The sequence below is a fragment of the Sabethes cyaneus genome, chromosome 2 (genome assembly GCF_943734655.1).
Source record: "Sabethes cyaneus chromosome 2, idSabCyanKW18_F2, whole genome shotgun sequence".
Classification (NCBI taxonomy): Eukaryota; Metazoa; Arthropoda; class Insecta; order Diptera; family Culicidae; genus Sabethes; species Sabethes cyaneus.
The window spans coordinates 21,192,156-21,217,541 of record NC_071354.1 but is presented as its reverse complement, the minus strand read 5'-3'; the positions used below and the strand labels follow the sequence as shown (position 1 = coordinate 21,217,541).

General features: G+C 40.8%; 3 protein-coding genes across 3 annotated transcripts; 1 reads left to right on the top strand and 2 right to left on the bottom strand.

Moving 5' to 3' along the window:
* Window positions 1–2,000: 2,000 nt before the first annotated feature.
* LOC128734307 (juvenile hormone esterase-like) lies at window positions 2,001–4,456 on the bottom strand. The gene is made up of 3 exons (XM_053828428.1): window positions 3,203–4,456; window positions 2,863–3,137; window positions 2,001–2,805 (listed from the first exon to the last, which is right to left on the bottom strand). Exons 1-3 carry the CDS (start codon window positions 4,427–4,429, stop codon window positions 2,607–2,609), a joined length of 1,701 nt encoding a protein of 566 aa, XP_053684403.1. The 5' UTR covers window positions 4,430–4,456; the 3' UTR covers window positions 2,001–2,606.
* LOC128735174 (uncharacterized) lies at window positions 2,005–5,518 on the top strand. The gene is made up of 4 exons (XM_053829668.1): window positions 2,005–2,027; window positions 2,088–2,578; window positions 4,800–5,205; window positions 5,315–5,518. The coding sequence occupies exons 1-4, from the start codon at window positions 2,005–2,007 to the stop codon at window positions 5,328–5,330; spliced, it is 936 nt and encodes a 311-aa protein (XP_053685643.1). The 3' UTR covers window positions 5,331–5,518.
* Window positions 5,519–12,284: 6,766 nt separating this feature from the next.
* Window positions 12,285–24,301, bottom strand: LOC128734464 (spondin-2). The gene is made up of 4 exons (XM_053828679.1): window positions 23,599–24,301; window positions 13,071–13,348; window positions 12,793–13,014; window positions 12,285–12,728 (listed from the first exon to the last, which is right to left on the bottom strand). The coding sequence occupies exons 1-4, from the start codon at window positions 23,822–23,824 to the stop codon at window positions 12,393–12,395; spliced, it is 1,062 nt and encodes a 353-aa protein (XP_053684654.1). The 5' UTR covers window positions 23,825–24,301; the 3' UTR covers window positions 12,285–12,392.
* Between the last annotated feature and the right edge of the window lie 1,085 nt (window positions 24,302–25,386).

Genomic DNA, 25,386 nt, shown 5'->3' with positions numbered 1-25,386 from the left:
GCATTAATATTTACTACAACTTTGCCGAAAGTACCAAACCTGTATCTTGAATGTACGAGAAAATAAAGTTCGTATCTCACTTTTAAGGGAATTAATCACCCAAAGATTTCTCTCACAAGAAGGGGCTTATTATACCAAGAAATGTTCCTAAAAACACTATATGCGAAAAACTTCACGTTTTGGCGCAATATCACACGATCACGTATTTCACTGTTTGGACCACTGTGCAACGGGGTGCAAATTAAAAAGAGTTCAGATTAAAAACGGTCAAACGAACGGGGGTCCACGGTATAACGTGAAATATAACTTTTTCGTTCAGATATGATTTCGTATATCTCAGTTGCAATCGAGATATACAAACCAAATGGTTTACTGGGTTCGCAACCTGCATAACATAAGGCGCTAGTGTGCAAGTAAAATATGTAGGACGATGGTTTTTGAAGAATTTTCTTCTATGTGTCATGTCAGTTCGTCAGTGAGTATATATTATGCTTGTCTAGCACGTAAGCTATTGATTTACTTGACAAAATAAACGATATTTGCCCCCGCGACGATTCTGGCGACGGTTTCGCCCGCGACGGTTATACCGTGGACCCCCGTTCGTTTGACCATTTTTAATCTGAACACTTTTTAATCTGAGCCCCGCTGGTTTGCACGACGTGCAAATTAAAAAAGGTTCAAATGTCATTCTCAACATAAAATCATTTGTTTTTGCAGACAATGCACATAAACACGATTTGTATGTACTGACCTAGCGTGTTTAATCGGTTTCACATTTCGTATTCCTAACGATTAAGATAGAAATTCGATCGGAAAATGCAATATTCGCACTTGCAACTGCCGACTAAAACAAACCACCAAAACAATAACAAAGAGCAGGGCGGCCAGTTCACAGCGGTTTCAGCATATTTCGGGTTACCAGTTGTTCAAATTAAAAAGTAACCCCGTTAGTTTGCATGAGGAATCGTTCAAACGAACGGGGGTCCACTGTAGCTGGCAGGCAGCCATGTTTTCGATGCCAACATGTTAGCGTTAGCGTAAACGAGAAATCATATATTCGCCATTCTTCACACAAGTTAGCTCTTCAGCTGTCAGTGGGGCCCACGACTCCTGAGCCCGCCTAATGTTAGCACTCGTCAACGCAAAGCAAACGAGATAAAGGTGCCAGTTAGCTGGTTACGTTACGATACGTTGCCGATGATGTTCGCTGGCGGTCCGTGTGAAGCTGATGCCTGTTTGCCTCATTTTCAAGCACCAATACACACACATAACTGGAAGGCTCTACACTTAACCCCCGCTAATATGAAAAACACCTCGTTCAGATTGGGCGAGTTCATTTTCAATCTGAATATATATGAATATAGAGTTTTCACATACGCGCAAGACGCGCGCCCTATGAACACAGAGAACAGACATCCAAGCTAGAACAAATTTTTCGTAAGTTTCTGTGTAAAAATTCAAACGAAAAACCGATAAAATTACAACAGTTATCAAACGCCGCATAGCCTACGAAATTTACCTATAAATTTACCTACCTATATGGAAACATTCAACTTTGTCTATTTTTGGTCACTTTTTACGTAGCGCATACATTTCTGGTGGAGTGTGTACTGATGGCAACTCTGTTCCAGTACGCTGAATCTAAACTCACGGAAGTCATTGAATACAACAAGACGCCGCACTCCGGCCGCGGCGATGCATATTGTAAACAAAAACAACTATAGGGCTAGGTAAACTAGGTAAACAAGATAATGTTATTTAGCGACGGAAGTAATATTATAAGCATTTTTTAAACGATTTAGCGCAATTAGAAGTGTCTGCTTGTAGTTTTACCAGCTTTACAGTCCGAAACAAGCCGGTTTTGTGTGTTTCACATCCAAACAGCAACCGAGCATGGTCAGCGAAATATCTCGCGGTTTTCGCGAGGATTGTTTCACATTCTTGAACGAATTTTCGAAACACGAATCAATGGATTTTTACTATTTCTGCCACGAATGGAAGAGAATGAATTTTCAGTACATTTTCCAGTAAGTATGATTGCTTTTATTGTGCTTAAAATCTTTTAACAAATGAGAATGGTTTTTCAGTGGACGTAACAGCGACGTTGAAATGGTCGAATTCGTCAACGAAGCCCTGCTGATTGTGAAGCAGATTTTTCTTTGCTCGAAAAAACCGTTGGAGAAAATTGGTTCATTCTATCTTATGTATGCACTGTACTTCAAACAACCGACGGGTCAGTTCTGCAAAATTCGCGTTACCCTGGAGGATTGGCGAGAACTGAAACGATTCGCCGGTAATCCCTGTCCTGGGCGGGAATGTCCGGAAATTGCCGTTATTCTGTGGAAGCTATTTATAGGGGATGGTTTTCGTTTTGTGCAAGATGAAAAAGAGCATGGATATGATCCGTTTTTCGTTAAGGGACTTCAGACGAAACGGTTCGACGATAAACTGCGCGAGTCTTACAAAATAATTCAGGATGCTGAGAAGGATTTTCGGACGATGAAATCCGGTTCCGGCTTGTTTACAGCGCTGGATGCACTGGAAATGGCTTACAACGAGATGAAGGAGTCACTGGATGGTAAGAAGTTATACGTTTTTTTTTTTTTTCAAAACGGTTTAGATTGAAACGGTTCGGTTCCGTTTCCTATAGTTGGCAGTGGAAACAGTTTGTCCCAGAACGCGAATCTTTCGGTAAATAGACCTTCTTTCATTTTTAACTGCTCTCCGATTTCGAGATAATTGTCGGCATTTTCGCTGACCGGGATCCAATTCGGAGTTGGCTTGAAGTCAACGTTGTTTGGATTACTGAAAATTAAGCTAGTTTACATTAGCAAAATTTTATCAAGGCTTAAGTAAACGTACCCAGTTTTAGTGAAAGCACTCCACATTCCAGTAAGTCTTTCTACGATAGGATGTTCTGGATCAGTAACGTTGAAGATTGGTGCCCTCGAAGGGATAGATAGCAAATATAAAAGATCGTCATGGTGGACAGCTCCGTATGGGGTTGTATCATTGGGATAGTAGAGAAAACTGTATCGACCGACGTATGAAAACTTGTACTGATAGACCGTAGTGTAGCGGGAAGCAAGCTGCACGAAGCGATGTACAGCAAATCCAATCAGACTGTCGGCGAAAAGCTGTGAAGGAGTTGTTTGTACTGTTTCAATGATTGTTTGGGACTAATTAGGTAGTAGGTACTTACGTAGTTCAACCCCGTTAACGATTTATTCAAACTAAGTGTTTCATTGCCCAAGAATTTCTTCCTCAACAGTTGACTCCTGTTTTTCGATTCTTCCGTGTGTCTCTCGTATAAGAACAGTATCGGTGCTAACGTATCAAAACTGCTGTCCAGTTCGTTTCGCAATGTTTCGTTCGTCAAAAACTCTATCGCGGGACCAGCGAATTCGTCCCTTGTAATACCGGCAATTACGGGAATCTTCATAAAGTCTCCCCTCAGATAAGCCTCCGTTGGGTCTCGATCGAGAAAACGTTCCTGTCCATAGTCGGGTTCAATTACCGGGGTCCACAGTAGAACTGGGTTCCATGAAATCACAAACATGTACGCTAAACTGTCCCCGAATTCCGTTGCTGGCTTTTGGCGTAAACAATCAATCATCTTTTTATTTGAAGTAACTTCGCAGCCGAGTAACGCTGCCTGTTTTCGTGCGAGTTCGATTTGATCGGACGGTATCTTTACCTGACTAACACCGGATGCACTCATTACGATGGCACGGTGAAACAGTCCACGAGACATGGGCGAAATCATATGCAGCGTAGTGCTTAACGCTCCGGCACTGTATCCCATCAAGGTCACAGAATTGGGATTACCTCCAAAGCTAGAGATGTGATCTCGGATCCATCGTAGTGCCATTACTTGATCTTTGAAACCAGCGTTACCCGGGCAATCTTCTGTACCTGTGCTCATAAAACCAAGCGACCCCAGGCGATAGTTAACGGTGACCAACACTATATCTCGATCCATGAGATATTGAGGACCGGCATTGTTGTAACTTTGACCGGAGAATGCGTAAAATCCACCAGGATGGAGATAAACCAACACCTCCTGAGGCTTAATCCGTATTAATTCACCAGGAATTTGCTTCGTGTACACATTTAAACGTAGACAATCCTCGGAAACTTCACTTTTGTTATAAGCCGGTTGTGGACACATAGGTCCATCTTCTGTAGCATCAAATTCCAAGTCCCATGCCTTCACTGGTTCAGGAGCGCGGAACCTCAAATCTCCTAGCGGTGGCTGTGCATAGCGTATGCCCCGGAACGCATAAAAATTAACTCCCAAACGTGACTGCAACACGGAACCTTTGATCGCACCAAGACCGGTGTGGACAATCGGTTCAGCTGGTGATAAGTCACCTGCAATAACACCGATTAGGAGGGCGCAAAATACAACCGCACCGTAGAAATGCATGCTGGAAACTGAACTAGCTTATCGGTCACCTGTGAGTTGTTATATATACAGGCAAAGATCAAAGGGGATTTTTTTCTTCCACTACTGTGCGATGCGGGTAGTCTAGTCGATAACGAGAATTAGTTCTATATGTAAAAGTCATGCACAAGCTAGGGCTTGTGCTTAATCGTCGTTCTCGGAAATTAATAAAATATGGTTCTAGTTTAGCTGCTCAATGGAAAAGGTACTTTTTCGCTTTTAAAAAGCTACTGCGACATTTGAGCACACAGTTGAATATTAATGTATTATTTATTTGACTGGTTTGCTAGCGAACAGAGTGGTACTTCATATTTTAATTTTGTTTTCTTATTTCACTTATTTTATAATGCAGAAACGGAAGCGTCCGGCAGTTGCATCGATAAAATACCCCAATCGAATCTGATGCAAAGCCTGCACAAAGACCTAGAGGAGGTGATAAAAATTCTAAACACGGATGAACCGCTCACCGGACAGACCGGGGAATCCGGGCCTGACGAACTTGGTGCGTGTTCGAGCGAAAATATCGGCGCCAAACGATCATCACTGCGGGAGAAAGCCTTCCGAAGGAAGGTTAACCGGAGGGATTTACAAATTGCCACTGCTGTTTCGTCCAATGAGGGAAATGCAGCAATAGCAACGGCGACGACTGGGTCAAGTAGTAGCGGCAGTAGCAGTAGGACGCTTCGGCCTAGAGCTACAAAGAAGCGGGACGCCAATACATCGGTGATGGTTGGCGAGCCAACGGCGGAAATGATGAGGTACGTGTGTGAAGCTACTTACTAGAATGATTGGTTTTTCCCATGGATTGATGCATTTGATCGAATTAATTTTGGTTGCTGTGAATTACATAAATTTTTATTTTTACAGCACTGATGAAGACTGAAAGGACTGAAAGGCATGTAAGTATTACGAATGTGATTGGAGCGATTTTACAAAGAGTTTTTGTACTTGTATAGAATAAAGTATAAGGTTTAAAGAACCTTTTTAGTTATTTCAACCTAAAGAATATATGTTGTAAAAAAATAAAAGTAAACGTTGATATTGATATTGCCAAAAATTATAAAATTATTCATGTTTGATGATATTTCACTATAATTTTGAAACCCTGTCACATCTCAGTTAAGGGCAACTTCTTCAGCTACAGTATGGTGAATACGTATCCACCGAGGAATAAAAAATTATGTGACGTTTAACTAAAGAACTACAAGTCAGCTGGGGAAGATGACATCGGAGCGGAGCTTATTAAAATGGGACCAGAAAAGCTGACCGTTTGTATGCACCGGCTAAGTGTTAGAATTTGAGATACGGAACAGCTACCGGAGGAGTGGAAAGATAAGGTTATCTGCCCGATCTATAAAAAGGGCGACAAGTTGGACTGTGAGAACTATCGAGTGATCACCGTTCTCAATGCTGCCTAAAGGTGCTGTCCCAAATCATTTTCCGCCGACTATCACCAATTGCGAACAGATTTGTGGGAACTTATCAAGCCGGTTTCGTCGAAGGTCGATCTACAATGGATCATCTCATCAAACTGATTAAATCTACGATGGATGGTACACAGTGTCGTGCTCGGATTTCCGGTGGATTGTCAAGTTCATTCAAATGATACAGAGGGCTTCGTCAAGGTGATGGTCTCTCATGCCTGCTGTTCAACATAGCGCTACAAGGTGTCATGAACCGAGCGGTTATCAAAACGGGGGCACGATCTTCAATAAATCTAGTCAATTCGTCTGCTTTGCCGATGACATGGGTATTATCGCAGTACATCTGTGGCGGTGGCTAAACAATACACCAGACTAAAGCGCGAAGCAGAAAAGATTGGTTGAAGGTAAATACGTCTAAATAAAGTACATGCTGGCCAGCGGAATCGAGGCCGATTGACGCCGCTTGGGCAGTAGTATATTGATCGACGGCAATGGGTTTGAGGTTGTCGACGAATTTGTCTACCTTGGCTCACTCGTAACGGCGGACAATGATACCAGCCGTGAGATTCGGAGGCGTATTATTAGCGGAAGTCGTGCTTACTATGGGCTTCACAAGCAATTGCGGTCGAGCAGATTAAGTCCCGGTACAAAGTGCACCCTGTACAAGACGCTTATTAGAAGCGGTTTTTTCTGCTCTTAGCTGCTAAAAGAAAAAGAATAAGAATAACCATCTAACTTTAAATAAAAACAGATCAATTAGATTTTTTTAAATCTTTTTTTATTTCTTAAGTTTCAAGTTGATAGCTCAAATCTAGTCTTCGCTAGAGACGAGAGAGGAGTTAGTTCCGTTATCGCAACACTGATGGGAGAAAATTGTTTTTTATTAAAGGTGGAGAAGCGTTTGGTCAGGAAGAATGGTAGATTGGATGATATTGCAAAACTTCGAAGTGGGGCCAAAAATATACTGCGTAGTTCAAGTACTGAGTGGGACTCTAACTCGCACTCTCTCGGTTTGTGCCCAAGTGTTTTGACAATTAAACTATCAGTACTCGACACCCTAGGGCTCAAATGGTGAGTTGGCAACCTGGAAGAAGCGTCAAACACAGCTCCGGTCTTCAAAAGGTCCCGCCTCACACCTCCATGAGTCATGATACCAAATGCGACGTAGCCTGGGGAATGTTATCAATCAGACAATAGCGAAGTGAGGAGGTGCGACGCGTGGTAATCATAGCATGGCGGTAGAGGTAATGCTTCGTCAAACACGAGTGTCTGTTCACCAAGGGGGTGTGGCTCAGACAGCGTCTGTTCTCCATGTTAGAGGCGGCTGATTATTATACTCGTCTTCGTGCCAGCGGGGACTCTGAACAGTGCTGTGCACGATGGTCCTCCGGCGAGACAGGGGGTTAGGGGCAGGCCCAACAAGCCGCCCTGGAAAATAAATCGTTACCAATAACGAAGAAGAAAATACGGATCGGACCAATCGGAGTCGTTCTACGCGACGCAATAAGGACAACGATTGGAAATTTGGGACATGGAACTGCAAATCGCTCGGCTTCCCGGGTTGCGATAGGATAATCTATGATGAAACTTCGAAGTCATAGCACTGCAGGCACTTTGCTGAACAGGACAGAAGGTATGGAAAAGCGGGCATCGAGCGGCTACTTTCTACCAGAGCTGTGCCATCACCAACGAGCTGGTAACCGGCTTTTTAGTACTGGGAGAGATGCGCCAGCGTGTGATTCGTTGGCAACCGATCAATGCAAGGGTGTGCAAGTTGAGGATTGTGCACTGCCCTCACGAAGGGAGACCCGATGACGAGAAGGAGGCGTTCTATGCGCAATTGGAGCGGGTGTATGCCGGCTGTCCGCGACGGGACGTGAAATCGTCATCAGTGACATGAGAAATCGTCATCAGTGACAGGTTGGACGGGAAGCTATATACAGACCGGTAATCAGGGCAAACAGCCTGCATGCCGCAACGAACGACAACGGCCAACAATGCGTAAATTTTGCAGCTTCCCGCAGTATGGTATTCCGATGTACCTTCTTCCCCCGCAAAGATATCCACAAGGCCACCTGGAGATCACCAGACCAACGAATAGAAAACCAAATTGACCATATTCCAATCGACGGTAAATACTTCTCTGATGTTATACACGTTCGCACCTACTGCAGTGCGAATATAGATTCGGACCATTTCCTAGTTGCAGTCTGCAACTGTGACGAACGTGCTGCTCGAGCCAAAGATGCTGATACCTGCAGTCTGCATGCGTTCAAAACTCTCGACGGTGTATAACACGCGTCGAAGTCGTACGCCGTGACACAATATCGAGCAGCTACGAGACACCGGAGTTGGCCAGGAATACGCGCGGCAGCTGGAAACAGCGCTACCAATAGAAGAGCAACTTTGCGCAGCAACTCTTGAAGATGGTTGGAAAGGCATTAAGACCGCCATCGGTAGTACGGCTCTAGCGGCACTAGGACCAATGAATTCGAACCGAAAAAACGATTGATTCGACGGCGAATGCGAGCAATTAGTGTAGAAGAAGGATGCAGCACGTGTGAGAATGCTGCAACACCGCACGAGGACGAATGTGGAGCGATATAAACAAGCACGGCAGCGATATAAACAGGCAAAACTCTGTCTTCCGGAGGGAAAAGCGCCAACAGGAAGAACGAGATCGCGAGGCTAACGATAAACGGAAGTTCTACGAGAAGTTAAACCGTTCGCGTACGAGCTATGTGCCGCAGGCCGATATGTGTCGGGACTCAGACGGTAATCTTCTCACGAACGAACGTGAGGTGATCGAGAGGTGGAAGCAGTATTATGACGAGCACCTTAACAGCGATGTAGCTGAACATGAAGGTGACGATATGGCAATAGATCATGGAGCACGTGCAGAAGACGACAGAATACCAGCCCCCGACCTCCAGGAGGTAGCAGAAGAGATCGGTCGGCTGAAGAACATTAAAGCGGCTGGGGCTGATCAGCTACCCGGCGAGCTGCTGAAATACGGTGGTGACGCACTGGCTAGAGCGCTGCACTGGGTCATTGTCAAGATTTGGGCGGAGGAGCTACTACCGGAGGAGTGGACGGTAGGCATCGTGTGTCCGATCTACAAAAAGGGCGACAAGTTGGATTGTTGTAATTACCGTGCAATCACACTGTTGAACGCCGCCTACAAGGTACTCTCCCATCTTTTATGTCGTCGATTATAACCATTCGCAAAGGAGTTCGTGGGACAATATCAAACGGGATTCATGGGTGCCCGTGCCACTACGGATCAGATTTTCGCGCTTCGGCAAGTGTTGCAGAAATGTCGCGAATACAACGTGCCCACGCATCATTCATCGACTTCGAATCGGCGTATGACACGATCGATCGAGATCAGCTATGGCAGATTATGCACTACTACGGATTTCCGGATAAACTAACGCGATTGGTCAAGGCGACGATGGATCGAGTAATGTGTATTGTTCGAGTATCAGGGGCAGTCTCGAATCCCTTTGAATCTCGAAGAGGGTTACGGCAAGGTGATGGGCTTTTATGTTTGCTGTTCAACATCGCTTTGGAGCGAGGATAGACACGAGTGGCACGATATTCACGAAGTCCGTCCAGCTTCTTGGCTTCGCTGACGGCGTTGACATCATTACACGTACCTTTGACAAGATTGCGGAAACGTAAATCGGACTGAAAGCTGAAACCAAACGGATTGGACTTGTCAATCATGTATCGAAAACAAAATACATGAAAGGAAGAGGTTCTAGAGAAGTGAATGCTGACCTCCCTCCCCGGATTCATTTAGACGGTGATGAAATCGAGGTGATAGAAGAGTTCGACTCACTGGTTACCGCAGACAACGACACCAGCAGAGAAATACACAGACGCATTACGGCAGGAAATCGTACCTACTTTGGACTCCGTAGGACGCTGCGATGGAACAAAATTCGCCACCGCACCAAGTTAATAATCTACAAGACGCTGATTAGACCGGTAGTTCTTTACGGTCATGAGGCATGGACTATGCTCGTGGAGGACCAACGCGCCCTTAGTGTTTTCGAACGGAAGGTGTTGCGCACCATCTACGGCGGAGTACAGATGGAAGACGGAACGTGGAGGAGGCGAACGAACCATGAATTGCATCAGCTGCTTAGGAAACCACTCTTCGCTCACACCGCAAAAATCGGTCGCCTGCGATGGGCTGGGCACGTTGTGAGGATGTCGGACGACAGCCCGGCTAAAAAAGTTCTCAATAATGATCCGACTGGAACGAAACGGCGGGGCACGCAGCGAGCAAGATGGATCGATCATGTGGAAGGCGACCTGCGGAACCTACGCAGACTACGTAGCTGGTGAATTGCGGTCATAGACCGAGTGGAATGGAGACGGCTTCTTCTCATAGCAGAGGAAACTACGGCCTGGAGCTGATTAAGCAGAAGAAGACACGACACCCTATATTAGATAATTTAGTTTGATAGTTTAATTATCAAAACACTTGGGCGCAAACCGAGAGAGTGTGGGTTAGAGTCCCACTCAGTAATTGATCTACGCAGTATATTTTTGGCCCCACATCGAAGTTTCGCAATATCCAGTCTACCATTCTTCCTCACCAAACGCTCCTCCACCTTTAAAAAATGATTTACTTTGAACCGCGACAAAGTCAAAGACAAGTAAAACAGAAAAAGGAAGGAAATTGGTTATGACTTGGTATTCCATAAAAACACTAAACATTTTGATGTCACACGGACGACCGAAATTTAGATTGTTAAGTGAAAACATGAAACAATAATAATGCGCTACATTTAATTAAGGCTCGGGTCGCCAATGTTTAAACGTAACAACCGAGGAACCTATGATCATTTTTACTGCCTTGATTTTCAACATACCTACGAAACATTTAATCAGCAGAACGAACTAACAATAAATATCATTCAATATTCGCAATGAAATGCTGTACGCTATCACCGGGTGGGCAATAAATTTACTACAAACCACACCGCAATCAAGTAATCATCCGTAGAGCATAAAAACCAGCACTTCCAGTCAGGTTTCCATTAAATCCGATTTCCACAAGTGTTTGGCCCCATAAAACACACTTCACTGACTGTAAATCGTCTACTCGTTTCTTCGGTGGTGACCACTCAAAGTTATGGTTTTGAAATTACGGCAATAAATTTGCCTCTAATGTGAAGCTGTTTTTTTCTTCGTTATTAGATACGGCTACTGTTTGGCTGGTCCTGCTGCAAGCTGCACCACATGGAGGAAATGCGCTTCTTCGATACATGTCTGTCTCAGCTCTGACTGTGACCGTCTCACCACAAGCGCATTCACTTATAGCGTTTTAATTAGGCATCCACAGGGGAGCACTTTTCACTTAGAGTCCTGCGGTCTCGCTAAAGAAAAAAAAAATCACCACAGAAGAGAAGATGAAAAATGTTTTTATTAGCGACATCCAGGCTGTAAAGCGATTTATCTCTCATTAGCTCTTCGTCTGCTTTTGATGTTGGACTGTAAAATAAATTGCTAACAGTCGATAATAGTCGTTGATGAGTGATGGTGGTACAGATTTTGGTTTGAAATTCAGAGTAAAAGATCGGAAATGGTGCAGCACAACAGAACAAAAAATCCTTAGGCTTTCAGTGTTATTAACAGCTCAACTAATTTTATGAGGGCCAACCAGCTTAAAAGTTTTATTCGTGGGCAGGAGCAATAATATAATCTGCTCTCACGTTTTCAGTAAATCACCATCTCATTCGGTATGCAAATCATAGCGGATTACCACTGTTCTCATGTAATCCTTTCCCAAGGTTAATAGCTCGCGTGTGAGCAGACTTCGGTTTTATTGAGTCAACTGTTGACGCCTACGACGAATCGAGATGGTAGGGCATGCTTGGCAGAATCACCAACGCATTTCTTCGATCGTAAACAAACACCAGTCCAAGAAAACAGAAATAACAAATCTTCACTGGTAACGATAATAGCCGCCCAAAATTAGCCAGGTCCGGTTTGCGGTTTGTCTTTCTTCGGAATGCTTCACTATTTCAGTGTAAGTAATGGGATTTTCTCGCTCATTAATAGGATAATTTCAACACTTTTCTCACTTGTGGCCGGTGGATTCCGATTGATATAGTATTTAAGTGTCTTTAAAATTTAAATCTTTGTCATTAGAAATGGTTAGTTTATGGTGGACTAAGGCTGTTAAGTGATTTAATAAGATGAACATTTGAATCAATCAGCTTTACTGATTAAAATTATGAGGATTTCAACCGGTATTCCATTCGAACTGTTGGGTTGTGTAAAAGTGTTCCATTCGAATAAAACAGTTTTTGTATTTTGAAAAAATCTCCATAGTGGAGTTAATATTTGTGATTCGAAAAGATCCAAAAGGCTAGATGTGATTTAACTTGTGGTTAACTTCTTTATTATTGCTTTCAAGGACACATTCCTTCCCAATACATCCAACTAAACATCACTCATTCCAACCAAATTCCCAAGATTAACATTTATTAGAGCAACAATCGTCACCAACGGAAATAGTTCTCACTAACGGTACACTCTCGGGCCGACCCACACCATTGCGTTTGCATCAGATGGGGGCATTCCTTGCCCTGGTTCTTCGCTTGGCTCAGCACCACTCGGGTGCGGGTGCGCTTGCCGAGTCCACATGACCTACTACAGGCACTCCACCGGGACCAGCTGCTCACGCGGCAATCGTCGGTCGGCAGCTCATCGGCGGTGGTTTCGTTTTCCAGCTTCCGATTGGCTTGGGCCAGCTTCCTCAGCAGCTTGGACCGTTGCTTGGATTTGAACTTTTTCACCTTTCTCGGAGTGGACTTTGTGTTATGGTACTCACGAAGCTAAGATTGGATAACGTTATTATGGGAGGAGAATTTTTTAAGAAGCAATTTCATACCGCCTTACCTTCGTGAACGTAACATGAGCGATGCTTGGAAGGTGTTTTATTTCCGGATAGAAAAAGCTACTGGCCAGATGCTTCGGGTATCTAGCAGTAATGGTTTCGATTGCATTCGGTGGATTAGTTGGCCATTTCGGTGAGGTAAAGGTCAATCCATTGCTAGTTCCCGCGTCTATCGGGTTCAAATCAAGGGTCACATTATCGATCCACCGTCCTGCTGAACACAACTGAAAATAAACGAAATATTATTTTCCATTTTAACGTTTTAACGATAAACTTTTACATTGAAGGAATCAACTCCGATGAACCAATCCGGCGAGGGAATAATTTTCGTAATAAACGAAACCTTATTGTGCCGACCGTCAACGAAGAACGTTCCATCCGTAGTTCCTTGTCCCTTCGGAATTCTGGGCAAGTGAAATTCGTCATACAGTTCGGTGTGGCTATTTGCCAACTTCTCTTCCAGGGCGTGCGCATGACCAGTTTCGGCAAATGTCTTAACTGGCTCCGAAGCAAGCTCATTCAATCGAAACAGACGGAACGATGCATTGTGAGATTGTCCTGTAACAAAACGAATGGTAAATTATTCCAATATGTGTAAGCATTTACACCCGCAACAATGTTTTTGTTGTGATTTACAATTCAATCAAACCATGACCTCTTCCATCGAAATGTATTCCGAGTCAACCTTTCTACTCTCCCCTGTACCAACCGATTAGACACCCTCGCGCAATAGCATCATTCGCTTTGGTGAATAACCCGTGCGGCTTAATGGACTTAACCAAAACGATCCGTCCACGCTTGGTTGAATACTCGCTGGATTATTCATTACAGCATGCTGCTGCTGCCTCTGCTAAGCGCCGAACTTGTCAGCGAAAAAAGAAAAACAAATATTCGATCTGGTCCCAGACGGCACCGGTGTGCGATGCGGTGCTGCGGTCATCGGCCAAAACCGTGCGGGGATTATTTTACAGAAAACCCAAACGCTAACAAATTAAGTGAGAGGAGGTAACGTAATGTGGCGATTTTTCCAAGACACGGAGCACGTGCTATTTCTTCGCACCACAGCACACTGCCGTCGCGCCGGCAGAGCCGATTAGTGCGACTCGACTTAAGGTGATGATGAGAGTTGCATTTGGTGGGTGATCTTGAAGGAAATTGTTTCTTCGCCAAAATGGAATCATTTCCGTCGATTGGACTCGATTGATGGGTGTTTACTTGTAACCATTATACACAAAGACAATGATCTTTGTTGAGCCTGCCGAACAATCTGGTAGTGCATTGAATCGTTGTTTCCATGAATAAGCTAAAGCAAGAAGTCCTACAGGCGAAGATATCAATGGTTTTTATCTGACAGAGTTTAGTATAGGTAGAGTGTACATTATAGAATTTAAAGTTAACTTGTCTCTTAACGGTAACGATTTGAAGAGATGAACTTACGTACGAAAATGTTAGCTGGGATAGAATACTATGCATCTCCATTATATTCTATCCATTATATCCGGTATTCTTGCAACATGCCCTGCCTATCGTATCTGTGGAGGGCCCTGTAGCCGCAAGGTTACCGAGTCTGCTTTGACAAGCGAGTGGTCGTGGGTTCGAATCTTAGTAGAATCAGGCCATTCGATGTTAAGTGACTTTAGCATGGGTTTATTCTCAGGCCCCTCCACATCCTTCCTACTGCATTCTGCATTTACTAATAATGACAGCCTCTTGCCAGGGCAAGTTATAAGAGTGGTACTTGCTTGAGGTGTGAATGAAGCCTCTTGTTCAAGGGCAAATTATAGCTTGTTTCGCGTCCTGGTTATAGGAACGAGATTGGTAATGCATAAGTAGTAAGGAACACATACATACACACATACACACCCTCACTCTGTGCTGAACCATGAAGCCTTTAGCCGGGACTGGTTATAAGAATGATACTTGCTCGAGGTGCGAACGAAGCCTCTTGTCCAAGGACAAATTGTAACTAGTCTCCGCACTTCCTGGCTCTAGAGCTAGATTGGTTGAAAAGTAGTAAGAAGCGTAGAGGGAAAAAGGGGTGAACACACACCGACACTTTAAGCACGGATAATAAGCAGTTCGCTCACTCTATAGCGATAATGCAATAACAACGAAGTGCGGAACAACACCTGGATAAGATCACAATAGATCAAAATGGTGGTCGTAGTGATAATATCCACACAAAAAAAATCGTATCCGTCTAGCTTTAGCCATCTTTTGGATACTGAGTTCACCATAGAGCTCTGCGAGTTCATGGTTCATCCTCCGCCTCCATATTCCGGTCTCCTATACGTTGCCGAAGATCGTTTTAGCACTTTCTTTCGAAAACTCCAAACACTCCCAGGTCCTTCTCGAGCATTGTCCATGTTTCATGCCCGTAGAGAACAACCGATCTAATCAGCGTCTTGTGCAGGGTACATCTTATCCTGGGGCTTAGTCAGCTTAACCGTAATTGCTTATGAAGCCTATATTAAGCATGACTTCCGCTGATAATACGCCACTGAATCTCACGGCTGGTGTCATTGTCCGTTGTTACCAGAGTGCCAAGATAGTCAGATTCGTTAACTAGCTCAAACCCATTGCGTCGATCGACTGCCCAAGCGGCGTTGGAGCTGGTGCCGCATTCGGCGCGTTCGTTGCAGTCGGAGTTTGCTCAGAAAATGCAAACGTAAATAGCAGCCGATGTTCGGCAACGTGTGGCTTCAAGTGGACAACCAGTGGACGGTGATGGCGAGCAGATCTACAGTAGCAACGACTATGACAACACCAACAACAATATCCATAGAACTGTCGAAAGCAATCAGCCAATGCTTCCAAAAAATTATGCATTACCTCTGGACAAGGACCTGCTGGCAGCTGCAAAACTTCAATTTTCTGGACCACCAACAACGGACATAACATCCAAATTCATAAATTTCCAAAAAGGCGAAACAATTAATCCATATAGAACCGAAAACCAGACTAACACCACCCTGAACGAAAACGGAAATAACAACGCCAGCAATAACAATACCTCACACCCAGCTCCAGCACCTCCTCAAGACAGTCTATTTGAATGCGACCCAATGCGTCCACCTATAGTCCGGCTCACTCAGCAGTCAACAAACGGCGACGGACGCTTTCTGAAAGCTAGACTGCGCGACCCAAAAATAATGAAAATCGTCCGCCTGTACTTGGCATATATGAAAGACCAGCAGCCGTCAGTCTGTATAGAAGGACTAACATCAACCAGCATTCGAATGCTTTTGGCATCCGAAGGACTCCCGACGTCTCCCGAACATCTAAAGCGCATCTTTCTAGAAGTCTACCAGGAATATGGACTTTTACCGCCGGAAGCAGAAGCTGACTTGCAGTCGTACAGACAATTTTTAGTAAGCGAACGAACTCACCGCCTTCAGCAATTGCGCGAAAGTAACAATAAATTTTCGACAAGCGTTGTACCGTCACGTAAATCTTACAACGCGAATTTTCTCTACCATGGACGCACAACACGGAAGAATTTGAATCACCAAACGACGACGCCCAGTCTAATGAAGAAGAAATTTTATCGACGCGCTCTTTGGAGCTAGTAAACGTAAATGTAAGTAGTAATAATTTTCCAAAAACTTCTTCTGCACTAAAACAGAATGCGGCTGAAATTCTTGTGTATTGCCAGAATTTCAACCGCATGAAAAGTCCAGCCAAAATGAAGGAAATTCATCAAAATGTAATATCATCTTCTTTCAAAGTCATTCTTGGAACCGAAAGTAGCTGGGACGAAAGCGTCAAAAGCGAAGAAATTTTTGGAAATCTATTTAACGTATTCCGGCACGACCGTAATTTGTCTTTAAGTCAGAAAAAATCTGGAGGAGGTGTCCTCATAGCTATAAACTCTGACTTTACTTCGGAAGAAATAATTACTAGAAAGCACATCGAATTTGAAAATATATGGACCAAAGCAACCATATACGGCGAAGTACACATTTTTTCAGCCGTGTACTTTCCTCCCGAACATGCTAATAAACAGTCTTATGAACTATTTTTCGAAGCAGTAGAAGACATTATTTCAAATATGGAACCCGAAGTAAAACTACATATTTACGGCGACTTCAATCAGCGCAATGTGGACTTCATTGTAGACATTGACAATGAATCCATTTTGCTTCCAGTAGTAGGCGAAAATGAAACATTGCATTACATTTTTGACAAAATTTCACAATTTGGCTTGCATCAAATAAATTCAGTCAAAAATAGTCAAAATGTTTATTTGGACTTACTTTTTACAAACTGCACAGACGACTTTGCTGTAAATGCTTCACTGTCTCCCTTATGGAAGAATGAAGCATTTCACACAGCAATCGAATACTCAATTTTCACACACAATAGCTCTTACCCTACTGACTTGGAATATGAAGAAGTGCCGGAATATAACAAAGCAAATTTTATAGAAATTAAGCGTAGACTATGTACAACAGAATGGCAACATGTGTTTTGTACTGAAGGAAATGTCGACTATGAAACAGAAAAATTCATCCTTTTCTTGAAGTGCCTTTTACACGAAACTGTACCAATGAAAAGAAGAAGACGAAGTAAACATAGTAAATGGCCTGTGTGGTTCAACCCACATCTAAAAAATCTTAAAAATAGAAAACAAAAAGCACACAAAAAATTCAAAAATGAAAACAATACCATTAACTTGAATAATTATCTCAATATTAGCGAAGAACTCAACTCGGCCACTAAAATCGCGTATGAAGAATATAATAGTAAAGTCGAAAATGAAGTCAAATCATGCCCAAAAAATTTCTTTAACTATGTAAATACTAAATTGAAAAGTAGTAATTTCCCATCCCAAATGAAACTTGACGGGCTTATTGGAAATAATACTAATGAAATCTGCAACCTTTTCGCAAATTTCTTTCAAGAAGTATATACAACATTTACTGAAGAAGACCGCGACCAAGAATATTTCTCATTTATCCCCGAATTTTCTAACGACATATCTGTCTCTCAACTATCAGAAATTGACGTATTTGAAGCACTCAAAGGCTTGAATGCGTCAAAAGGGCCGGGGCCTGACGGAATAGCACCCATATTTCTCAAAAACCTGGCCGAAGAACTTGCTACACCGTTACAACGCCTATTTAACATGTCTCTGAAAAATGGAAAATTCCCGAAAATATGGAAATCTTCGTATTTAGTCCCTATCTTCAAATCAGGAACAAAATCAGACATCCGAAACTACCGTGGAATTGCCATTATCTCTTGCATTCCTAAACTATTTGAATCAATTATAAATGAAAAAATTTTTCAACAAGTAAAACACAAAATTACAAGTCAGCAACACGGCTTTTTTAAAGGCCGCTCTACTGCCTCAAATCTTCTGGAATTTGTAGCTTTTACTCTTAATGCAATGGACAGTGGCAACCACGTAGAAGCTATTTACACGGACTTTAGTAAGGCATTTGACAGAATAGACATACCATTATTAATCTTCAAATTAGGCAAAATTGGAATAGAACCGAAGCTCTTGAAATGGCTTCAATCATATTTAACGGAACGTAAACAAATTGTTCGCTTTCAAAATGCCCTCTCGGACCCTATTCAAGTCACCTCTGGGGTTCCCCAAGGTTCCCACTTAGGGCCACTTCTTTTCATTTTGCACGTAAATGACATTTCCTACATACTTAACCACTCAAAAGTACTTGTATATGCAGACGACATGAAAATATATATGGAAATAAAAAATGCCCATGACGTCGCAGTATTTCAGAATGAAGTCAATGTATTCAACACTTGGTGCAACAAATCTTTACTAAACCTCAATGTAAAAAAATGTAACTCAATAGCATTTAGCAGGAAAATTCAAACTCCCTCTATTGACATATACTTAGGAAACAATATTGTACCAAAATGTAAAATTGTAAGGGATCTAGGAGTAATCTTAGACTCAAAACTAACATTTACAGAACATTACAATACCATTATTAACAAAGCAAATAGAATGCTGGGCTTTATCAAACGCTTCAGTCATAATTTCAAAGACCCATACACAATAAAACTTTTATACATTACATATGTAAGACCTATTCTGGAATATTGCAATATTGTATGGCACCCACAGACTGCGTTACACGAAGGACGCATTGAATCTGTTCAGAAACAATTTCTACTATACGCGCTTCGAAAACTTAACTGGACAGTATTTCCATTACCATCTTATGAAGCGCGCTGCATGCTTATCCATATACAAACACTTAAAGAACGTCGCGAACAAGCAATGCTTTACTTTATCAATGACATTATTTCTCAACGCATCCAGTCCGCAGATTTGCTTGCTCAATTAAACTTTTATGCGCCGAGTCGTAACCTTAGAACTAGAAAAATATTTATGGAAAAATCATATAAAACCAATTATGCGAAAAATGGACCAGTCAATAACATGATGCGTCTTTATAATCAAAATTGCGAAAGAATTGACATCACTATGTCCAGAATCCAAATTAAACTACGACTTAGCCATAGGAATAATGTATAGTATATAAGTAGGGGAGACCAGGTAGACTTGATCCCTTGGGACACTTGATCCATTCATTGTTTCTCAGTAAATACAATGTTGTTTTTATGTAGAAAAAAAACAAAGTTGTACATTTCATTCAACTAACAAAATTGCAAAACAAAAATGTAATAAATTTTTACATTGCAAGGAAAATATAATATAATAAGATTTGCAACGGAATAATTCTCTATACTTCTTTTTTTAGTGAAGTCCAACTTTTTGGCTACGGAAAACTGCCTTGAAATTTTTGAATTACTATTCAAACAAAAAATTAGCTAAACATGTTTATTCATTGATGCTGTATACATTTTACAATAAAACTTGTGTATATTTTACAAAATTAATTTTCAGTAAAACTTACTACGACAGGTACACTTGATCCACATAATTTCAGTGACACTTGATCCTTTTGTTAGGTAGTGAAGAGCTTGGAGGCCGTTATGTCGAAAATAATAAAATGAACAATTCTCCATGTCGTAAACATTCGTTATGTAAAAATCACGAATAGTCTGGAAATCCGGTCAGAACGACCGTAAAAATGTTCAATTTGAATGTAATGACACTTAAGCGATATGTGAGAAAGCGAAAAAATACTTCTGAAAAGATCATTTACCAACCGGACTACGGAGGAGCAACCTGTGCATTTTCCAAGGATGAAGAAAGACTGCTCGGACAAAGAATTCATCTGAACAAAACAGCTCATCTTCTTTGAAGAATTCTATTAATCAGGTATCAAAATCGATGATTCCGAACAATACAATTATCAAAACACCTGTAAATATAAAACCATTACCAAAGGCATCACCACGTAAAAATATGCGAAGAGTATGAAAACGAGGAGATACACATCCTTACAGATGCACCAACGAAATCTGCTCTGATTATTAAACAGGAAAAATATAATGCTTCAAAAATTAAAACCCAACGAAAAAGTTCTCGTCGCAAATTATAAAAGATGTCCAAAGCTATACTTTTACAGATCGATGCACTTAACGATTTCTAAATACTTTTTATACTTTTGAATTAAACTGTTATTCACTAAATAATGATACTATATGAACTAGGCCTATTTTAATAAAACTTCCAAATGAAAGTTTAGCTTTAAAAATATATATTTGCAAATGGATCAATTATGCCTAAACGGGGGATCAAGTCTCCCGCATATTTTGAATATGTACAATTTTCTGTACTTTCCAAAATATCTCATATCTTTTGTTTAGCGCTACGTATCACTAACTGATAAATTGTAGGTAGTAAGCTGTATTGTGAACTGCCGAAAAATTGAAAACCCAGGTTTTTTTTTCTAGTAGACTTTTGAGAAATATACAAAAAACAAAATGGGGATCAAGTCTCCCTTGTTTCCCCTAAACATTGTAATAATATTATTGTATGTAGTCTACAAATGCTTGACGAATAAAACAACAACAATTCTGTGTTGCAAATATCGTGTACCACAACTTGGTAAAGATGATGCAGGGTATTCCGGTCAACGACAATCAGCTCTCAAGCTATGCAGAAATTTGTTTTTTATTTATATGGGGGCTATCCCTCTTAGAGGAGGGTCTCAAACCATCATAAGAACTTTCCCTGGCCCCAAAAACCCCTGGATTCAGTTTTTCACGCCGGACGGTTCAGTAGTTTTCGAGTCTATAAGGAATATACAGTTAGACAGATCGACAGACAGAAATTCATTTTTATATGTAAAGATAGGTAGTTTTGGGTGGTGTTGTCATTGACTTATGCTTTATGAAAGAGTTTAAAATTTCTCGAACTCGATTGGTTCCCGAGTTATACAGAAATTTGTGTTTCATTTGTATGGGAGCCCCCGCACTCAGAGGGGGGAGGGGTCTCAAACCACCATAGAAAAAAATCCTGTCTCCAAAACCCCCAAATGCCAAATTTAGTTCTATTTGCATGATTAGTTCTCGAGTTATGGTGAAATTTATGTTTGATTTGTATAGGAGCCCCTTCTTTCATAACTATCATAAGAAGCTTTCCTGGCTCCAAAAGCCTCCGCACACAAATTTTCACACCGATCGGTTCAGTAGTTCCCGAGTCTATAAGGAACATACAGACAGAAATTTATTTTTATATATTGCTGATTGCAAGAAAAATTTTACCACTAAAAGTGCGCAATCGCTTGTATAAGTGCTATTTTGGAATCTTTTCGGTGCCCTCGGCGCACTTTTTAATTATGCTTCAAACAATAAGTGCACCAAAGACACCGAAACAATTCCAAAATAGCACTTTTATGAGCGATTGCGCATTTTTGATAGTAAAATTTTTGTTGCTATTAGCAATTTATAGATTGTAACGCTCTAATTTTTTGTTAAGGGAGGAACCCAAGCAGCACATTTTTGACACTTTTAGTTGAAAAAACTTATTTACGACTGAAATTGGTTCTAAATCAGTTGCCACAACTGCTTTATAACACATGTGGTAGTAGGGAAGTGTCTGATGTGAAGATTGATTATTTGGATGAACTGGAAAATTTTGATATAAACCAAAAATTCATCGGGTTGTGTAATGGTAGGCGGCACTCGCATCCACGGTCTTTCAGTTGGCACTCGAGTGTTTTACACATTAAACTACTGCCGCCCATTGCATTAAGTAGCCTAATACCAAATTTTGTTTTATTCTCCCAATTCTATCATCTCTACCAAACACCAACTCGTATATCAATGTACGAAAATTGTCGCTATTGTACAAAATTCTATAGCATTATAAAACTAATCGCTTTGAGTCGGCACTTATCGCATACAAAGATTTATAAAGTTGCATATGCTAGTTGTGTGTATCAGATACGATTTTTGAGTGTATATATATATATAGGTACATATATTTTATTTGTTGCTCTGATATGCATATGAAAATGTTTGCTGGGTTGATTTGCGCCACACACTTCCCTTGCGACGATATTATTTTTGTATGCCTGCTTTTTTTGTTTCTACCGCCGAGAAGAAACACTGTTATCTACTCGGTCAGTGGTCACACTGCAGGTCTCAGGACTAAAACCAGGATTTTAAATTTTTAGTATCACTACTGGTTGCTTAATACAAAATTTAAGTCTTTCTTATTTACTCGTATATGACTATACGCGGAATTTGTTTTATATGGAGGTAAAAATTGACTTCTGTTAAATTGTTTTATATCGTAGTTGTTTTATGTTGAAGTTGTCTTATATCGAGGTATCCCTGTATCACTAGAAATAAATGGAAAAATTCTTTTTTACTCTTATTTGAGATTCTACTAAAATGCTCCGCATTAAAAAAAATTGATCAAAACAATGCGGTTTCAGTACGGGATGTTGCTAAAAATGTTGGCACGTCGAAATCAAACGGTAGAGTGATATATCTCCAAGGAACATGCGTTCCAAAGTGTGTTTCATGTTTTTTAAACGGATTGTATTTGGAACTACTTAAATTTCGACACGAGACGAATTTTACAATTCTTTCCTCTACATGTACACCCATTTAAAGAAATAAAATATTTCTAAACTTACATTTGTTAGTGGAAGAAATTTTTTTGTTTTACCGGCAGTTTGTCGTACGGAAATTTCGCTTCGTCATATAGGACGAAGTTATGTCATAGACATAAAAATCTATGCATGTATTCGTTGAACCGTCTGCATGAGCTGTTCAGTTTCCATAAAAAAGTGTAAATAGTTTGACTCACAGCTCGAAATTCCAAGTAGGATTTACACCCTGTGATCAACAGATTCTTTTCAGCATATTCAAAACAGGTAGGAAAATCAAGAGGATTTTTATCCAATGAAAAAATAGTGGAAAATATTCGTCTTTTTAGACAACGATGAAACGATCCATAAATATTGATTGATTGATTGTGTCAAAGTTAGTTCTAATGCTGTTTTTTTATACGACGGCAACGTAGATGAAACCATCCAGCATTTTACATGAATAGACCTCGAAAAAATGAGAAAATTTTAGAATTGTTGCAGAATGAGTTTGTTTCGAGACTTCTGGTCTTTGTGCACCAGAAATAAATGATATTTAATAATTATCACACTGAAAATTACACCTATTACTTTAAGCTCGACTTCTATTATGCTGGTTAATTGTTTTTGCACTTGTCTTCATCTTGCACTTTCCTTTATTTTTCTGTTGGGGAAGAATAAATGCTTAATGCGAGAAATGTAGATTCACTTTCCATTATTTCATAAACGCTCTATACACTTTCAACAAAATCCCTCCGAATTCCCACGGAACTCAAGCAGCATGCATACATTCATTCCGACCGGCTTCCAGCTTACCGTAGGTCATGCTCCACTGCGGAGGCGGCCGAAACTCCGGGTAGTGCTTCGGGAAGAGCTCCTTGCTCCAGTTGGTGACGAGCCGGATCCGATAGAAGACCAGCGTTTCCGACTTGCAGCTTTCACTCTGGAAAACTGCCCCGTCAACGTACGAATGCACCACCAGCAGCAGCAGGGTGAGCAACGGTAGCGGCCTTAGTGGCAGGACTTGTTTCATTTTCTTCATTTCTAATCCGATGACGTTGATATTTTGTCGCACAGTTCACCAAGAGTAAGAGTTAAGAAACGTTGGAATTGCTGCACGAGCGCGGTCAGAGCAGACAGAGAGGGTGTGCCCGTACGATTTCCAACCTGCCAATCAGTTCGTCTAGACGAATTAATCACAGCACTGAAGCACTTCACCGAACGTAAATAAGAGTAAGCACTCAATCACTGACGACTGGTGTGATGTGACAGAAAGATTGATTCAAAATTGAAGTTCATATGACACCGAACCGATTTACACTGTCACATCTGGCGGTAGAACACGCGCGCGAATATGTACGTGCCAGAAAAGATCGAAGTTCTACTGCTCCGAACGGGATCTCGCGAAAGACTGAGTCATCCTTGTTCGCGCCGCTGAAGATCGTTAATGGTGCGAACCAAAAAATAAAAGATATATTTATTTTAATATTACTATCGGAATCGCGTTTCGACCCGTCGCCTCAGTCGCCAAGTCGGCTCTATAGACGATCGCAAACTGAATGTTTAAAAAGCATTGGAAAGATCACCTAACTAAAGCTAACAAAAGCTGACACAAAAGAGGTGAACAGAAAAAAGAAAAGAAAAACATACAACAAACTTGTTACTATGGTGTTCCGAGAACCATCTGCTAGTGCGCTTAAAGCTGTTTAAATGATTCACACCCTCTGGAAGGTGGATGGTTTGCGGCGGGGCAACACGTCGTTTTGCGGTACCGAATTGGGTTGTGTGGGGTCAATCCTTTTAGATTGGCTGCTGGCCGGTGCCGAGGGGTGAACCAATTGATTGTCCGTTAATACGTTGGAAACCGATACGCTGTCCCAGTTTGTTCAAGTAATATTTCTTTATAACGCCTTCATATTTTTACTTTTTACTTTTTACTTTTTACTTTTTACTTTTTACTTTTTACTTTTTACTTTTTACTTTTTACTTTTTACTTTTTACTTTTTACTTTTTACTTTTTACTTTTTACTTTTTACTTTTTACTTTTTATTTTTTACTTTTTACTTTTTACTTTTTACTTTTTACTTTTTACTGTTTACTTTTTACTTTTTACTTTTTACTTTTTACTTTTTACTTTTTACTTTTTACTTTTTACTTTTTACTTTTTACTTTTTACTTTTTACTTTTTACTTTTTACTTTTTACTTTTTACTTTTTACTTTTTACTTTTTACTTTTTACTTTTTACTTTTTACTTTTTACTTTTTACTTTTTACTTTTTACTTTTTACTTTTTACTTTTTACTTTTTACTTTTTACTTTTTACTTTTTACTTTTTACTTTTTACTTTTTACTTTTTACTTTTTACTTTTTTCTTTTTACTTTTTACTTTTTACTTTTTACTTTTTACTTTTTACTTTTTACTTTTTACTTTTTACTTTTTACTTTTTACTTTTTACTTTTTACTTTTTACTTTTTACTTTTACTTTTTACTTTTTACTTTCTACTTTTTACTTTTTACCTTTTACTTTTTACCTTTTACTTTCTACTTTTCACTTTTTGCTAATTAAATCTTCAATTTATAAGCCCCTCGCAAGTTGACCATCA

What these genes read in the sequence shown, in the direction of transcription:
- LOC128735174 (XM_053829668.1), top strand. Translation starts at nt 2,005, where the DNA reads ATGAATTTTCAGTACATTTTCCA. An exon ending in AATTTTCAGTACATTTTCCA is followed by an intron (nt 2,028 to 2,087) that starts GTAAGTATGATT and finishes ATGGTTTTTCAG; the next exon opens with TGGACGTAACAGCGACGTTG. An exon ending in GATGAAGGAGTCACTGGATG is followed by an intron (nt 2,579 to 4,799) that starts GTAAGAAGTTAT and finishes TTTATAATGCAG; the next exon opens with AAACGGAAGCGTCCGGCAGT.
- LOC128734307 (XM_053828428.1), bottom strand. Translation starts at nt 4,429, where the DNA reads ATGCATTTCTACGGTGCGGTTGTATTTTGCGCCCTCCTAATCGGTGTT. An exon ending in CGTTAACGGGGTTGAACTAC is followed by an intron (nt 3,138 to 3,202) that starts GTAAGTACCTAC and finishes ACTCCTTCACAG; the next exon opens with CTTTTCGCCGACAGTCTGAT. An exon ending in AGTGCTTTCACTAAAACTGG is followed by an intron (nt 2,806 to 2,862) that starts GTACGTTTACTT and finishes CTTAATTTTCAG; the next exon opens with TAATCCAAACAACGTTGACT.
- LOC128734464 (XM_053828679.1), bottom strand. Translation starts at nt 23,824, where the DNA reads ATGAAGAAAATGAAACAAGTCCTGCCACTAAGGCCGCTACCGTTGCTC. An exon ending in TCGGAGTTGATTCCTTCAAT is followed by an intron (nt 13,015 to 13,070) that starts GTAAAAGTTTAT and finishes GTTTATTTTCAG; the next exon opens with TTGTGTTCAGCAGGACGGTG. An exon ending in CTCATGTTACGTTCACGAAG is followed by an intron (nt 12,729 to 12,792) that starts GTAAGGCGGTAT and finishes ATCCAATCTTAG; the next exon opens with CTTCGTGAGTACCATAACAC.